The sequence below is a fragment of the Meles meles genome, chromosome 6, assembly GCF_922984935.1.
Source record: "Meles meles chromosome 6, mMelMel3.1 paternal haplotype, whole genome shotgun sequence".
Taxonomy (NCBI): domain Eukaryota; kingdom Metazoa; phylum Chordata; class Mammalia; order Carnivora; family Mustelidae; genus Meles; species Meles meles.
The window spans coordinates 51,444,142-51,462,693 of NC_060071.1; the positions used below are offsets into that span (position 1 = coordinate 51,444,142).

The 18,552-nt window shown below is 39.0% G+C and overlaps 1 protein-coding gene across 5 annotated transcripts in view; it reads left to right on the plus strand.

Moving 5' to 3' along the window:
• The window catches only part of MAP2K5 (mitogen-activated protein kinase kinase 5), a 257,796-nt gene that overhangs the window by 52,782 nt on the left and 186,462 nt on the right, over window positions 1–18,552 (plus strand). For all 5 annotated transcript variants that reach the window (XR_006818657.1, XM_046008023.1, XM_046008025.1 and 2 more), the window contains exon 8: window positions 2,595–2,659. Coding sequence is in view for 4 of the 5 variants with exons in the window: in XM_046008023.1 (XP_045863979.1) it covers window positions 2,595–2,659 (65 nt within the window). In the remaining variant the exon portion in view is untranslated. The remainder of the gene's footprint in view (window positions 1–2,594; window positions 2,660–18,552) is intronic.

Below are 18,552 nucleotides of genomic sequence, written 5' to 3' on the forward strand. Positions count from 1 at the left end.
CTCTTACAGTCCTATTGTCTGAGGGATTCTGAATTTTTGTCCTTGAATTTGCTTACTGAATGCTTAGCATATGCACACACACGCACGTGTACACACACACACACACACACACACAGTAGCCTCTCAGCTCATCCCCTGTTGGATGCCTACCACTCCTGGTCAGGTTGGAATGCTGTTAGTTGGCTGCTCCACTTCTCTTCTCAACCTCCTGGGTATTAGAGGTAGGGAAAAAAAAAAACAAACTACCATGTCAGGATTATAATGGTTGAAGTTGCTTAGAGACGTGCCATATCTACTCCTTTGCCTTCTCTTCCTCCAACAAAATTCCATAAAAACAAGCCCCTACGTCCATCCCAGTATGTTATTAGAATGTGTAATAGCGATATATCTCAATGTATTTATTTTCCTGAGAGGAAACTACTGGTTCTTTTATCTAGAAGGCCCTGATGGAGTGGTGGGAGGGGTGCAGTCTCAGATCGTGGCCCTTCTAAAGCCTGAATCCTATATATACTCCATGAGATTTGTTCTCCTGGGATTTACTTTGGGCCCTAATAAGGGTACAGCTTATTAGGGAAGCTGATGGTACAAATGAGGTTGTTAAGAGTACTGTTCAGACTACCTTAAGAAAGATTTTGAAGTAATTAGCCCATTTGTACTGGCCAATAGATAGTGCAGTTTGCGTGTGTATCCTTCATACCCACTGATCGCAGTACACCCAGGAGCAGCTCCGCTAACCTTAGCATCTCAAGTTATTTCATATACTGCTCTTGTTCATGCTGTTTTAAAATTTATCATTTGGTCCAGTGTAATAAGGTTTTCTTCATGTTCCTTCTTTTACATATGTTAAAATACGAGCTGTTTTTCTGCATTAGTAATACAAAGGTAATGAAGAACAAAATTTCCCTCAAAGAGGAAAATAGTTGCCAGTTTTTCTGACTTGTCTGTCTTTTTTTTTTAATATTTATTTATTTGACAGAGAGAGAGAGGTCACAAGTAGGCAGAGAGGCAGGCAGAAAGAGAAGGAGAAACAGGCTCCCCACTGAGCAGAGAGCCCGATGCGGGGCTCGATCCCAGGACCCTGGGATCATGACCTGAGCCGAAGGCAGAGACTTAAACCACTGAGCCACCCAGGCGCCCCTGACTTGTCTATCGTTTTGCCTCTGACCCTAAATATAGTAATTAGCTGATTGCAAATTGCATCAATCAGGTTGTACTACAATTAAATTGGGTGTTGAATTGGCCTTTACACATTAATCTGTCAGTATTCTTTTAGGGATTGGCAGAACGGCTTGGAAAGGAAGCTGTTTCTGTTACCTGCGCTCTACTCCTAATTATCACAGCTCTCTGAAGCTTCAACCTCAGAAACGTATAGAAGAAAAATATTTCCCTTGATAAATGGAGCCTTGCTTTATTCAATTGGTGGATGTTTAGAGCAAAATATTTAAAGCTTTACTATAATGGTCTGAAAGCAAACTATTTTTTTTCCAGGTGATACTGAATTAAAAACTCCATCCATTTTCTGCCCATGCAAGGCAGTGCAATTCCCTGGAAATTGATTTTTTTTTTCCCACGGCTTACTATGGCTTTTCCCAAGCTTTAGCTATATGGAAAATAACACTTTTATTGAATCCATTTAGTGAATAAAGTTGGCAGTTAATTTTTAAGCAACTGGACCAGTGTGTAGAAAATTACTGAATGCATCAAATATAATCTGACTGGTCTTAAAGTCATTTGACAAATAATTGAGGGAGTTCTTGAAAACTCTAAAACATTATTTTGTGGGCACTAAAATAATTGACTCCTATTCATGATACAAACGAGAGTAGTATTTGTGGTGTAATCGTTTTTACAGAATCAGGGAAAATGTGCATGCTGTTTAACATATTAAATTTTGAAAATGACTTTAGTTTATAAGAATCACATGCTTATATGTTTTTCCCTTTATGCATTACAATATTTGACGGTGTGTGCATTTGAAAGTGCACTCATTTGGCACTTTTCCATCAGCATATTATTATTTCTACCCAGTTACTGCTGTATACTAATTTACTGTTTCTAGAGAAAAGCTGTATCTACTTTAGGAAAGTCATTAACATTATTCAGTTAGTTTGTTTAATGTTAGCTATGGGGTCACCTGAGGAGTTTTCAGGGGCTGATTTATTTACAGATTGTGCATTAGATTACCGTGTGTGTGTGTGTGTGTGTGTGTGTGTGTGTGTTGTCATCCCAAGTTTGACTTTGGTTATGTGCAGAGCTATTTGGCATTGGTTATGTGTAGTGCCGGAGACTGTGTTCTTATCAGTAGCTCTGACCTGACCCTTTTGAGCTATGTTATATCATTCCATTTTGACACCTTTTATCAAACTTTAATGAAATGACCCAGGCAAACAAATTGTCATTAAACTTTCCATCACTTTGTCCCTTGGTATCGTCTTTTATAAATTGGACAGCAAATGTTGTATTGATCTTCTCGTTCTTGCAGCTGAACTTGAAATGACCCAGACTGCTTGTTGTTTATGGCCCAGAGTTGCTTTTCCTTGACATTTCCATCCACAGCATGACACCCTTTTTGTTTTTCTTTCTTTCTTGTGGAGATGAATGAACAAGACATACGGTATCGAGACACTCTTGGCCATGGCAACGGAGGCACAGTCTACAAGTGAGTAGTTGATTTCATTTAAACTTTCTATGCACTTTAGCCAAATGTGAGTACTCAGGTTCTCCGTGGCAAAGATTTTTAAATGACCATCAGCACTTAGAGTTTATTTCCACATTTGACTTTAAAAATTCTGCAAGGCATCCATTTTCTCAGGAATTGCTTGGAAAAGTGCATTTATATTGCCTTTTTAATATTTCTGCGTCTGCATGTCTCCTGGGTGAGCAGTTAATAGTCCACCATTAGCAAGTGTACCTTTAACTGGCCTGAAGTTTAATGTACTTTTTTCCTTTACTCTTTCACACTGGTTGGGTTTTTTTTTTTTGGTTTTTTTTTTTTTTTTTGGAAAACTTGCTTGCACCCTGTGCTAGTCCCCTGCCCTTTTACAGCTGTGCCCAGTGGAAAACAGACCTTATAAATACCATTGCTGTGCCCCGTGTTGACACTGTAAGTTATTAACAAGCCTTCTTCTTCTTGTATTTCCTTCTCCCTTCACCTGAGTCCCCTGAGAGAATTTCTACACATTGATGAATATGTTAAGTTATAAAATTCTCCCAAATTCCAGTAGCAGTGATCTTACCCTAAAGGAGTGTTCATTTTCATATTAAAAAATGCTAACCGTAAAAAATAGTTCTCTCGACAGGGAAGTCTTTCTCATGCAGTAGTGCAAAGTTTAAACTACATAATGTAATATCTGGTACTTAATAGTCTGCAATGGTGTATGAAAAATATTCCACTAGGAATTAAAAAATCCATACTCTGTAAGAAAGCCCTGAGGGAGTAATAAAGCTTTCCTCCAGAGAGCTGTTTTCCATATATACACTAACTCTGCATCACATTATGATTGTGTTTTTACCTTAGATGTTTTAATATATATCTTCAAAGTTGTGGAACAATTTATAATTGGTTATTAATATTCTTAGAATTTTAAGTCCTTGCTAACCACACGACTATAGATAAAAATTGCCCTATTGCCCATGACCATGAAGGGTCACATCCTAAAATCCCAGAACATCTTCCACATAGAGATGCAGCCTTGGTATGGAATTAGATTTCCCAGGGTTAGAAGCTTCTTCTCAGTCAGCTGACCCATTCACCCACTCAGAGCTTCGATCTTCTCTGCAGGTAGAGTCAGGATGTGACTCTATTCTCCTGAATCTAGTCCTTCAAGAACTTAGGTTCATATATTTCAATTATTTTTTCTTAAAGATGACTGGGTACTGTGAGTGGTTGGTTTGAAAGCTAAGGGCTTCCACTATGATAATTCAGAGAATTAAATAACAGCATATTGCCTCCATGATCCTTAGGCCATGCCCTTAAAATGTTTTCATGCCTAATGCCTCTGATGGGTTTGAGCCACTCTTTTCCTTTCCTGGATCATACTAGATTCTCAAGCAGCCCCCAGTACTGCATAAAAACATCTCTTCATCTTAGTCTTCTCCTTCTTACTCTTATCTGACTTGAATTTTTACCCTGTTCTGAAGGTTCTTAGGTTCAGGTGCCCTTTGAAAGGAAAGAAGAAGGAACCAGTGTGCTCTGATTTGCTTCTCTTGAGTTTGCTGTAGGGAGCAATTTTCAAAGCCTTAGCCTTGCTTGTACTAACGCTTTTGTGCTTATAGCCAAATATAATAAAACAGGAAGGATTTCCTAGCAACTCTTCTACTCTTTGGATTCCTTTTACTGACTTCGAATGGAATCCAAAATCATTTCTGTAGATGCCTAACCTATTCATGTGTTCTGTTTAACCAGATGTTTAACTCTCATGCATGTTCATAGTTTTAAATTCAGTTTGTCCTATTGTGAATTTACTGTCCTGGTTTATTCTAGTGGGGTAGGGGAGAACATAAGCCCACCAAACTCCAGAAAGTGATTTTTATTAGAAATAATATCCCAGATGTTAAGATTTTAATCTTTTCTTTGAAAACATAGGTTAATCACAGAAAGGGGCAGGGGATGCAAAGAGATAGAAATAACATGCCCACCTACCAAGGAAAAATTACAACATGAAATCATGTTAATGTTTTCATTTGTTTGCTTTTTTAAAGGTTTATATATGTATTTTAGAGAGAGCGAGCAGGGGTGACAGGTAGAGGGAGAGGGAGAGAGAGTCTTAAGCAGACTCTGTGCTGAGTATGGAGCCCGACGCAGGGCTTGATCTCATGACCCTGAAATCATGACCTGAGCCAAAACTGAGTCGGACACTTAACCAACTGTACCACCCAGGCTCTCTAAATCATTTTAATGTTTTATTATTTGTTTAATTATGGTGAGGAACATATAACATAAAATTTAGTATCTTCACCTTTTTTAAGCCTGTAGTTCAGTGGCATTAGGCATGTTCAAACTGTTGTGTCAACTTCAGCACCATCCATCTCCAGAACTCTTTTCGTCTTGCAAATCTGAAACCTATGCCCATTAAACAGTAACTCCCTGTTTGCCTTGGTCACCGTTTTAGCTAAGAAGCATGGCTAGAAGTTCTCCTTTCATTAGGACCACATTATTTTACACATCCTTAGCGCACACAAGTTCTTTTAACTGCCGGAATGCTGTGTTAACATCCAATTAATCCTGATTTCATTTATGTGCTAGTGCTCGGTATGCATGTTGGAAGATTTTTGACTTTTTATTTTTTAAAAAAAGATTTATTTATTTGAGAGAGAGTGCAAGCACATGTGCTCTCACACAAGTGGGGGAGGGGCAGAGAGAGAGGGAGCGAGAGAAGCCCCAAGCAGACTCTCCACTGAGGTCTGAGCCCGACCTGGGGCTCGATCCCACCACCGTGATGTCATGACCTGAACTGAAATCAAGAGTCGGATGCTCAACTGACTGAGCCACCCAAGTGCCCTGCATGTTGTAAGATTTAATATGTTTTTGACAGTGGTTGTTTTGGAGGGTGAGTGGCAATAACATGATCATTTTAGGGTTTTATTTTACATAGCATATTTCTCATACAAAGAAGACATTTCTTCAGTTTGATTGCTTAGGTGATTCTTAAGAGGAAAGAGTGTAAAGATAACCAAATTGCATAACCAGTTGTCAATGATCATTGGTTTTCATTTCTGCCTGGGCTTCAGTTGTATTGTTCTTATATCCCTGGCTTTTAGTTCAGCACCAGGGGGAAAAAAAAAGTGGTGTAATTGTCAAGAAATGAGAATCCACTTTACTAAAGTCTCTATAAAACTCTTTGCTGTGTTATGATTGACTTTCTCCTACACTAAGTTTACCTTAATGGTGTTGACTATAAAAATTGTGATTTTTTTTTTCAAACAAAATGATTACATTACAGGCTATGCTACATAAACTAGATGAAGAAAATATTGGAAAATCCACTCATTGGTAACAAAACTGCCTAATGGGCCTATTTAATTTTTTTTCTAATAAAGTATAATAAAACCAATAAATGCAAAGCAAAAGTTTAATATTTCTTTCTTATTTGCACCACTTGATGGGATGTTGTGAATTTCAAGGGATATGACATCATGTGTAACTGCAGTATATATTGTTTAATAGTTGATCACATGTTTGCCCTTTAAGTCTGGATATTCCCCCCAGCTGCACAATATGAAATTCTGAGCCGAAACATTTAAACCAAGTGATATCATGGACCTGTGCGGGGTCCTTGCTGAGTTCTTGTCTGTCTTATGATAATGACCTAAGCAGGTAATTTCAGGTTGGGATTTCTTGGATTACTAACTTGGGTGAAAGGGATTAAAAAGGAAATACCTTAGGCTAAAGTAGAGTTTACGCCTAGGAAGAAGAATAATTTAGGTTTTCTTTTGAAAATGAATGTGCTTTCATTATTGCTCCATTGCTCAAAATGCTGCATGTTGCTCCAGAAAAACCCCAAATTCAGGAAAGACACATATTCCGTCCCCCTCTAAGAGATTCACAGTGAATTTCAGAAACCTGGAGAAAGTAGAGAACAGCATGTGTTGTGGTTATGTGTATCCTGCATCTGCCTCCAGCTGTGTGACCTGGGGAAAGTTACATCATGTCTTCTGCCTTAGTTTGTGTGTAAAATGGAGATAATAACATCTAATAAGGTTGTCATGAGGTTAAATGAGATGTTTCATAGAAAAGGCTCAGCACTATGACCGACCAACTCAATGTTAGCTACTGTTGGGGCGCCTGGGTGGCTCATGGGTAAGCCTCTGCCTTCGGCTCTCGTCATGATCCCGGGGTCCTGGGATCGAGCCCCGCATCGGGCTCTCTGCTCGGCGGGGATCCTGCTTCCTCCTCTCTCTCTGCCTGCCTCTCTGCCTACTTGTGATCTCTGTCAAGTAAATAAATAAAATCTTAAAAAAATAAAATAAATAAATGTCAGCTACTGTTAATGGTAGTGCTAATAATAGAAAAATCATTATGCTCTGTGCCCCCTACACTTACTTGACCATGGGGCTCTTTTTTTTTTTTTTGAACATCTACAAACATCTCACAGATACTGAACTATGTTAGTTCTGTTTAACTTTAAAAAATTCTGTATTATGATATTCAGTATACTTCTGTTTCCTGCTATTCACTAGTTGTATCATAAATTTGCTTATATCTTACATATAGAAATTTTTAGAAGTTCCTGAGTATTTTCTCTTTTATCATAGTTTATTTTCAGATTGCTTTAAGACACTGGTAAAATGTTAAGCGCTTTTTACCACCGGAAAAAGCTAGGACTCCCAGGCATGTGGCCACTCAATGGCAAAGCCAGAATTCTAGCTGTCTCTCCTCCTCTCTGTTTTTCCCCCAGGCGGTGTTGTTTCTCAAGGTCAAGCAGAGTCCATTGTGTTTCCTTGTATTTTCTAGTGTTCTCAGCCCAGTCCTAAGGATAGGATAGATGCTTTATACATGTTGGCTGAAACGAGAATGAGGCAAGTGGGGGTTTTTTCCAAGCAGGTTTTAGCAGGGCTCTTTAATTGGATTCTCCCCATATCCAGCTAGTTTTAGAGCCTGTGTAATTGTTTTAGAATGTTCATCTGGAAGAATAGGAATTTCTAAACTGATGGCATATATTTGAATGATTAATTTTCTTTCAGGTGTTAAAACTGAGTACTTAGCATCCATTAACCCAACACACTAGTTACTGTCCTCTTTTTTTGGATAGTATGTCACACTGAAATGAAAGTAATTAACAGGCCCACTTACTTTGGAAACATTCTATGATAATGAAGGCCAGTCACTCAGGTTCTTTCCTCCCTAGGGGCATTGTTTGATGGAGTTGCTTAAGCTCTGGGTCCAGAAATAAAGTGATATTTAACTCTTGGACTTAAGTCATGCTAATAAGTCAGTTAGCCCATTTGCATAATCTTTTATTTTTTTCTTTAATGCAAATTAGTCAGCCTAAGACTGAGATTATCAGCTTTTAGGTCATGTGTTCTAGCATGTAGGTGTTTGAAAACAGTAATGAATTGTCTGCCTCCTGTTCCTTCCTACAGTACATTAATGGTCTAACCTGGATTTGGGGTAGGATTTTCTCAGTAATATAAGACATAGCTTAAAACGCTGCTGACATGGTGTTTTGAAGATTGGATATAAACCATTATTTAAGAATTAATTTGCCTGTATCTAGACAAAACAAGAAGAGGGACAGGATAATAATTCTCAAAGGGTTGATCTCTCCTCTCTTTTGTTTTACCCATTTTTTTAGGTATTTGTTGGGCAGAAGGGTGAGGATAGTCCCTGGAGACAGTGGCTGAGATCACATGAACTATTAAGTTGTATTCTGCCCTTGTAATATGGCTGTAGAGTCCAAGTAAAACATTACATTTGTGGTTTTGGAGCTGGAATTCTGTCAACTCATTAGAGGAACATGATGTATTTAATGAAAATTAGAAGCTCTGGTGGTCAGTTACGTAAAATGAGAAAACACATGAATTGCTGTCAGATGAAATGCTGTTTAGTAAACAAAGTATGTCCAAACATGGGATTCCTGAGGGGAAAAACATAATAAAAAAGAGCCCTCAATGAAAACTGGGACCACATAGTACCCAGAAAGCTCTCACCGGCCATCCTGAAGGTGCCGAACCAAATCAGCAGAAGGTCTGACCCCTGCTTCTCTACCCACTGCATCAGTGACCCCAGTCCTTTATATTTTTTCCCTGAGGTACATCTTGTAAATTAAGAGTAGTTTTTAAGTGGTTTTGGTATTGACCCAAGAGCCAGGGCGATTGTTTGATTTATTTTAACTTTAAATTTCCAATCAAATGAAGAGCCTTTTCCTTGCAGCCAAGATCATATTTTAAACAAGCAAACAAGATATCATCTTAATGCAAAATTAAATACTGGATTGTATTACAGTGTCATGTGACAAGCAAGGATGTTAATATTTCCAGAAAATCAATGAGTATTTGTCAAATGAAATTAATTATGTATGTTTCCCTCTCTCGCTCTCCCAGCATTCACCGTTAGAGGTTTCTTTCATACAATAACGTATATTGTATTGATTAGAGTCTACAGAATGAACCTGAGCTTGTGATTCTCCACACCTTTCCCACCTTTGCTTCCCCCATTCCATGTTCCTGTAACTTCACACATGCTCATATCCATTATGGCAATGATGTATTATTGGCGTCCAACCAACATGACAGGATGTTACAGGTCGCTGAGCAGAGAATTTCAGACTCTGTTTCCACCCGAATTAACTATTATTGGAATAGTTTATTGAGATTGAAGTATTGATCATTTTCTGCTAACCTTGGCTTAAGGGTAGGAAGAGGAGGCGGAGGTGTTCTTAAAAGACACTAAATTTAATTTTTAAAAAATCTCATTTATTTAGCCTTTTCTTCTTCCTGTTTTATAGCCCCTTTTGTTTTATTGCTTGGAAAAGGGTATCTTGGCTTTATTTTTATGACGGTATAATTATACTTCAGAAATGCACTTGATTACTATGGGTAACAAAATTGTTCTAGTATATTGGTTTGGCCAATATTGCTATACAAACAACTTTTCAGTCAATTGAGTCTGGTAAAAATCAATACATTATGGTAATATTTCAAGTAAGAATTTGCTGAATCGAAGTATTTTAACACGATCTCCTTGCAGGGAAAAATAGTTTTAAAGTGGCAAGACTTCTTTCTAATACTTTATTTTAGTAAAAATGCTTTCTTTATAAAGAAATTAAAAGTCCCCAAGCAGAAGTGAATTGTGACCAGATAAACGTTAGCACACGTGTGTCTTTTTTTTTTTTTTTTTAGATTTTATTTATTTGACAGAGAGAGAGACATAGAGAGAGCACAAGCAGGGGTAGTGGGAGAGGGAGAAGCAGGCCTCCCGCCAAGCAGAGAGCCTGATGTGGGGCTCGATCCCAGGACTCCGGGATCATGACCTGAGCCAGAGGCAGACGCTTAGCAACTGAGCCATCCAGGCGCCCCAGCACACGTGTGTCTTTATAGGGTGGAGGAGATCTCGTTTTCCTTTCTCTGGGTTCAGCAGGAGGGTACAATATCGGGCTTTGACTTCATCCTGTAGCCTGCCACTTTTGGATTCATGTGTCTAGTTCTGGGTACTGAGTTTTTACAGAGAGATGTGCACAGTTCAGATATCAGCCAGAGAAGGGTGGGGAAAATTCTCAGGGGGCCTAGGAGTGGTGCCTCTCCAATCCTTTATACATTTGTCGAGCAGTCTCATTCTGAGTCCGTGCCATGTGGATAGTACCCGGCCGGCTGGTGAGGGCACCCTGGCTCCAGTCAGACCATGTCCAGATGGATGAAGTAGTAAGTATGGGACTTCATAGTTTGGGGCACATATCGGTATACGTGGCCTGTATGCAGGCCCCAGGTGAGGGGCTAAGGAAGGGGTGGTGAGTTCTAGCTCTTTCCTCAGGAAGAATCAGGTCAGGACCTCATGGAGGAACTGGTATTTGAGTTGAGAAGTGGTTGAAAGAATTGGCCAGCTTTTAACTGAAGAAGAAAAAATTAAGGGTCTCCATGACAGCTGCTTTTAAAAAGTCAGAAAAGCATTCCTGTTAACCAAGGAATAGGTTTGCTTTGTGTGTTTCTGAAGGCTAGCCTCAACTTGCTTATCTGGACTGTCCTGACTGGAGAAGAGTTGTGTCCCATGAATCAGGGCAGGCATCCTCCCAGGGCCGAGCCCTGCACTGCACCTACTGTAGGAACCTGGTCAGCAATTTAGGAATTAACCTGCAGGGGCAGATTCTTCAGGGCCTGAGGATGGACACAGAGTGTTGTCTGTTCCTGGGTGGCTCTGGGAGGTGTGAATCCTCTTACCTTAAGCAGAGCAGCATGGCTGGTATTCAGAACCCCTGAGAAAAGAATTCCCACTTAGACGTGGACATGACGTGATTGCAGAGGTCACTCCCAAGGCTAATGTTCCAAAATTAATTCAGCATTCACCTGCTGTAAAAATATTATATCACGTGGTACTTGGTTTTGTTCTTTAAAGTTTGTTCTTACTGTATAATCATTGATTCATTGAATAAATAGAGTTGGCCCTTGAACAACACGTTTGAATTGCACGGATCTACTTATATGTGGATTTTTTTCAGTAAATACAGTACAGCCTGTAAGTGTATTTTCTCTTCCTTATGATTTGCTTAAAATATTTTCTTTTCTCTAGCTTAAATACATACAAAATATGTGTTGATTAACTCTTTGGGTTATTGGTGAGGCTTCTAGTTAACAGTGGGCTATTGGTGGTTAAGTTTTCAGGGAGCCAGAAATTATATGTGGAGTTTTGACTGCACAGGGGTCAGTGCCCCTAACCCCGTGTTGTTCTAGGGTCTGGGGTACTTCCTGTCACTCTGTGCCAAGGACTGCTCTAAGCATTTGTAGTCCAGCAGTGAATGAAACAGAGAAGTTCCCTGTGCTGCTGGAGCTCACACTTTTGGGGCATACAGACAGTAATCAGGGAAATGATTGCAAGTAAGATGATATCAGACCTTGCAGGTGCTGTAAAGAATGTAAAATAGTTGCTCAACGAGGCTTCTCTGAAGAGGTGATATTCATGCTCAGACCTCAAGGACAGCAAGGAGCCAGTTGTGAGAAAATCTGGGAGAAGAACCCTCAGGTAGGAGGAACCACTCTGGCAAAAGCCGGAAGATGGGCATGAATGTGTCATTATCTAGGCCAATGTGGCCACAGGAGAATGAGCTCAGGGGAGAGCAGAGAGAGGGGCAGAGGCCTGATCACACTGGATCCATCAGACCTTGCTGAATCCTTTCTAGGAAGGTTACCCCCATTCTGCCAGTGGAGAAGGATAAAGCTTGGAAGGATTAAGGAACATACCCAAGGTCAAATCAAGACTTAGAACTCAGTATCAAAACATTGAGTCATGCACCTTAAATATATACAATTTTTAGAAGACTAGAACTTAGAACAGGACTTTTCTTTTCTTTCCTTCCTTTCTTTCTTTCTTTCTTTCTTTCTTTCCTTCCTTCCTTCTTTCTTTCTTTTTTTTTAAGATTTTATTTATTAGAGAGAGAGCCTCTGAACATGTGTAGTGGTGGGGGACAGAGAGGGAGTAAGGAGAGGGCCAAGTAGACTCTGAGCTGACCGTGGAGCCGGCATGAGGCTTGATTTCAAGACCCTGTGATCATGACCTGAGACGAAATCAAGAGTAAGATGCTCAACCAACTGAGGCACCCAGGTGCCCCAAGCCAGGGGTTTTTATTTGCCATTCTCTCTCTGAGTTTCCTAATTTTTAATCCAAATTATTTTTGGATATAAGATATAAATACATAATTCTGAAAGTAATGTACCATTTCTAGTTAATTTTAGAGGCTTTTTAGTAAATGCTAAAACAGTCATTTCTTGGCTGACAGAGCTGTTGCAACATAACGTGTTGTTCTATCCTTTGGATCTCTTTTCCTTATCAAACACTTGAAATTTAATCATGGAATCCCTAGATTAATTGTATGGTTATGCTAGTGGAGGTGGCGCATCTCTTGATTTATAAGACACATTAATTTTTAAATTTTTTTCCCAGTATTTTACAGTATCTGATGTGTTAGAAAAACGTCTTTTGGTTAGCATGTAGCACAAGCCAATATTTGCACACCATAGCATCTAGGATATTTACTTAAATTACTTTTTTTGGGAAAATAATTCACTGGAAAGTCTGAAAGGCATTTAGTGTGTATAACTTTCCTGCTGCGTTTTAAAAAAATTTTTTCATTGCTCTTATTTGGTTACTGAGAGGTAAGGGACCGTGTTTGTGTTAGATTGCCAGCTTACCAGAGTGAAACGTTTCGGTTCTTATTTGTGCACTAACGCCAAGTCGGAGGAGCAGATGACCAAATTAGAAGGGAAGTAGCAATAGGTACTTTGGTTGTGGGAATTAAGCGTAAAATTTCTTTAAGCATTAATTCGCTTTTTAAGTGTGACTTTGTATTACGTTATCATCTTAACCCTAAAATCTCCATATGTTTCCTCGTCGGTGTTGCAAAAGAAAGAAAGAAAGTTTAGTATCACTACTTAAAAGCAGACTTCATGGTTTTTGTTTGGTGGATTCAAATAACAAAGTGAAAAATGTTCAGACAAAATTAGAACTTGCTTTAGGGCACAATCAATACAGCATTTTAACAAGCTTAGTGTATTTGGAAGATACATACTATATAGGGTTCCCAAACATTCTGATTCTATTACAACTGCTAACTATAGCAGCAAAATGTAACAATATACTTAGTCAATAAACATAAAACCCTGATTAAACCATAATTAAATTTTTGGAAAAGTTATCTAAAAACCATGAATAAACTATATTTTTATATTATCTCAGCAACAAGATGGATTGCCAGTGAAACTTTAAAGTGGCAGAGAAAAGCATACATGGGATTAAATTCCAGAATGAATTTTTACCACAAACACATGTACTAAGTGAAGTTTCTGGACACCATTTATTTCTTCTCCCCTTTAACGTTTTTTGAAGGGAATTCCTAGTGAGCGTGGTGGAGTGTAACAGCTGGGGTCGCTGACTAAAAGGGCAAATGGAAAGTTTCCCTGCATCCCTGGCAGCCCTAGTAGAAGGGGTCAGAGCCCAGCCTGCCTCCGTCATACTCGAAGCACAGTCGGTGCTTAGAATCAGAGTGGTCGCACTCCTGTTTCCAAACTGGGCCACCATCACAAGCCCCGATTAGCCCCCAGCAGCACTAAGATATATATAGCTGGGGACGACAGCTATCACTGCCCTCATTTGACCCTGTGAAGAGACTGAACCACCAAACTTAATGGATTTCCCTGAGGATTCAAAACAAGACAGGGATAGAACCACCCCCTGAAACTCATCCTTTCTTATTCATTAGTCCCTTCCTGGTGCCCTCCTCGTGAATAATCCCATTTGGTTCTGTGAGGAGCTAAGTATGTGCAAGCCTAAGGATTTTTGCCCGCGTGTTCCGGCAAATACACTACAAGTGTACCTTTCACTTCTTGCATCAGGCACCTGTACCTTAAAGAAGACCCATGTGAACGAGCTGCTGTCTTCTTTCCTCTCTCCTTCCCTAGAACTTGGAATCTGAATTAACCCAATGTCAAAAATGTTAATGCTTTCCAAACTCGAGTCATTGCAGCATGTGATTCTCCAGAAATTACATCTTTGGGTTTTTTCCTTGTCTGTGATTTTTTATGAGTGCATATTTAAATCATTCTTGGGACCTTGATGGTGTTTCTGGCTGCTGGTCTTTACAAGGAAGTTCATTTTTCTCCTTCCACGCGGACTCCTCTCCCTCTCTCCTCCCCTTAATCTTTAAGTCTGTGTGACATCTTTAAGCCTTAGTCTCTTGGATGGATTTGAGAATAGCACTTTCTCTTGACTCATCTCTACTTTATAAAATACAGTGTTGGCGCATATACATACACATGTGTTTATATATTTTTGGAAGTCACTAACAATACCTCAGAAAGAATGTGGTCGAATTGAATTTAGAATCCAAATGCTTTTCCTTCTTTTGTCCAAAATGTAGCCCCTCAATACACAAACACAATTCCATGTGCAGGAAGTCATTCAAATTCCTTCTCCACTCAAACACCCCGATGCATTTAAAGATGCCTGTCCCCGGATGGTGGAAGGTATGGTAGTGGTTTGAGTGTTGTTCAGTTTTTATGTGAAAGGAAAAGTCCCTTCAGGTTTGTTTGGCCCCTAGTCATGATACGCCCGTCTCATGAAGTCTGTTATGCACAAAAGTGCACAAAATGAAGATAAAGTGCCTCTCTCCAGCCTGACAAAGCCATTCCTTTGCAGAATGGTAGCTGCAGTGAAAGTAAATAAATGAATGGACAGCAATCACAGCCTAGTTGATGAAACTGTTCAATTAAAGCACAGGCATTTACATGGTGTAATTTCCCTAAATTGCCAATGAGCCCCTTTAGACACAACCAGTGTTCAAATTGATTTCAGCATTGATTTTGGCTGAAGCTGATAAATTTCTGCTTGTTAGTTAAAGTAATTTTGCAGAAGACTTTGTACTGCAGTATTGAAGTGTTCATTTAGCTGATGGTTAAAAGAGGAGTTATTTACAGAGGCCTCTACTGTTGTTCTGAGATGGGACAATTCCCCAATCATCTTTTACTTTTAATTTTTTAGGCTTCAGTATACCAATCAATAGGTGATTGAAACTGATTAAAACTTATCCAACCAGCTGCCTATGGCAATTTAATTAGAAGCTGGATGATTCTTAAATTAAAGTTGTCTTGTTTTCATTGCACAGCCATCTTCCAAAAGAGTAAGGGACTAACAGTGCTGAAAACCTAAAAGTCTCACTTTGTCGAGGTATCTCACAAGTGTGAAATCACTCAGTAGCTGTTCTCAAAGCAGCTCAAAAATGTAATCAGAGGCTTTGGCCTTTAAACAGATTACAAGTAATGATATATTTACTTGCTAGTCAAGGAATTTTTTTTTTTTCTGGCAAAGAGATAACCTGGAACGTAATGAGATACGTGAAGGGGCAGTTGTTGGTGATGTAGCTCTTGTTTCATAAGCCAGATGAACGCTCGAGCTGTTTTTTTTAAAAATCCTGCAGTACAGGATAAAACTAGCTATTGTGATACCCTGCGCATCTCTCCGCTGAAAACCACAGCTCTGAATTTATATTTTTATTTTGTTCTGAGGTCTTGATTAAAAATCAATCTCTAGTGAATAAAAAACAAGCATTGTTATATAAATACATGTTGACTTTCCGACAAGGTTGTGCCAAGGGTTGTAGAAGAGAGATTTTTTGCTTTGGGAAGAGTCCTCATACTCATTTTCTCTAGTGTGGGACAATTTCTTGAGTTTTTAATGGAAATGGGTTAATATTTCTGTCATAGGGGACATATTACATCTGGTTCTACAGGGAAGAAGGGAATAAATGGCTCACTTTTCAGAGGTGCATTTACTCTTTGACCCACTAGGGTACTATTTGGTGTTCTAGGAGAGGTAATTTAGTAAATAGTACCCCAGTGGCCTGAAAAAGTTAATGCAGCTCTGAAGAGCGAGTCATTCAATCGATTTTCCCTATTGCTTTTTAAAAATCAACACGGACCATATCCAGAGAACCTCGAAGACAACTTGAGTTAAAGGATCTAGAAGCAACGCGTTTGTGTTCATTCAGGCTTATTGGGGCACACACTGGACCTGACTTCCAAGGACTTGAGTCCTCCAGTGCTTCTCAGAATTTTGAAGCAGTTCTTAACCCCATCGAGCTTTGGTTTCCTTACCTAAAGGTAAGGATAATAAGAATGAGAAATTTTTGTGCAAATCTAATAGCTTCTCTATAAAAAATACAAACTGTAAAGCACAATAGAAATTTCATCACTGGTTTACGGAGGTTTTCTGAAATAGCCATTTTTATATCTGATTTCAGAAAGTGATTTACTGTTAGCTTTCCACAAAGAAACCATGAACAGATACTCCATTATAATCAAGTCATTTCAGGGGAGAGGAATCCCAAGTAGTTAATCCTCAAGGTGTTCCTACTTTTTCCTACATGTATTGCCTCCGTCCTATATTTCTTTCACTGTCGTCATTTAGCTTTCTATTTCTTGCCTCTCTGTTTTGCCCATCACATTCTTTCTGAACCTTCGATCAAGAGATCACTGTGACTGTAGCTTCCCCGATCTCTAAGGTATTTAGACCATATATGAAAAGACATTACTCTAGTTGATGTGGAGAGTGTTAAAGGCTGGAACCAGGCCGCATCAACTTATGGAAGAAATATGAAGGCCATGGTGACGGCATTAACTGAGGCAGGCGTGGGGGCAGAAAGGGTATATAGCCAGAGTAATTAGAAAAAATAAGAAAGACTAAATGTAGGGTCCTAGTAGCAAGTTCCTCATATCCTAGGTTAGCAACCATTACGACCTGTGGATGATCGGGATCTTGAAAGAGTTGTTAATATCTGTAACCTAATAACATGTTTGATTTGATACTTAAACAGTCTGGGAGTGGGGGAGCTCTGTTGCTTAACCACAAATTATTTTACAATCGGTAGTCAGGTATTTGTAATGGGTTTTAGGCAAAAGGAAGGTTGGCATGGACTGCTATTGAACTGGTACAGTTTATATAAAAGCTTCTTTTTACAACTGCTGTTTACTTTGGATTTCCTATTTTAACAGCTAGAGCCTGGCTAATGTGTTTATCTATTATGGAAGGCAACAACTGTCAGTGTTGATTTCCCTGAAACGATTTGACGTTTTTTTCCTGTGGATGGCTATTTTAGTAAATGACATACTGGTAAAATCTACCCCCAAAGAAGTCTACCATAAGAACAGATCTCTAAAAAGATCAAGCAATAAAACAAAATTTTTATTAACTGAACCATAGCTAACTTACATGTGTTTACTAAAAATGTGTCACTAAATTGAAAGATGATATCCAGGGATATTAAAAATTGATCTCACAAGGTAACAAAAATTTTGTTTCGTATTTATATATATACTCACATGCATTTATGCACTTGATTTTTATAAAGGCAAAAAAGTGTTTTTCACTTGTTTGGTGTGGGCTGCAGAATCATTCAACCTTTTAGTCTTTCAGCATAATATAGTACAGTCAATGTTCACATCCCTTATTTTATTTTATTTTATTCATTTATTTATTTATTTTTAATTTTTTTTTTTTTTTAAGAGGGAGAGAGAGAATCTTAAGCAGTTTCCACATCTAGTGCAGAGCCCAACCCTGGGTTCATGACCTGGCTGAAATCATGAGTCAGACACTCAACTGACTGAGCCACCCAGGCACCCTGGCTATTAAGAGTTTGAGATGGAAAACCTTCTGAGTTGGAAAAAGACTTCCATTTGTTATTCTAAATTTACCTAAAATCAGAGTTACTTTTTTTGGTCAATAAATAAAATACCATAAGCAAGGGAACAGTATCTGTAAGTATGGAAACTGATGATCTCACATTGGCTAAGATATAAGAGGTATGGTATTGGTTTAACAGATACCAATTTTTTTTTTTAAAGATTTTATTTATTTATTTGACAGGCAGAGATCACAAGTAGGCAGAGAAGCAGGCAGAGAGAGAGGAGGAAGCAGGCTCCCCGCGGAGCAGAGAGCCTGATGTGGGGCTCGATCCCAGGACCCTGAGATCATGACCTGAGCCGAAGGCAGCGGCTTAATCCACTGAGCCACCCAGGTGCCCCGATACCAATTTTTTAAATAAAGAAATAGATTCCGTAATTAAATCTGAATATGGCCAACTCTCACTTTCTATGCTAATGAGAATTAAGAGTTGCATAGATAATTAAAATGGATAACTAATAAAAAAACCTCATTTTCGACTCTGGTTTGTCTCCTCCCAATTATACTTTTTGTCATAATGATGGAGATCACAGAGAGGTTTCTCTTTCACCTTGTCTCCCCTATTCTGCTGTGTCTCTCATGGACATCCTGGAAATCTCTGTGGCATTCAAAGAACAGAGAAGCAAGGAATCCAGTATATCCCACAAGCCGTGAAGTCTTTGCCTCAAAAGCAC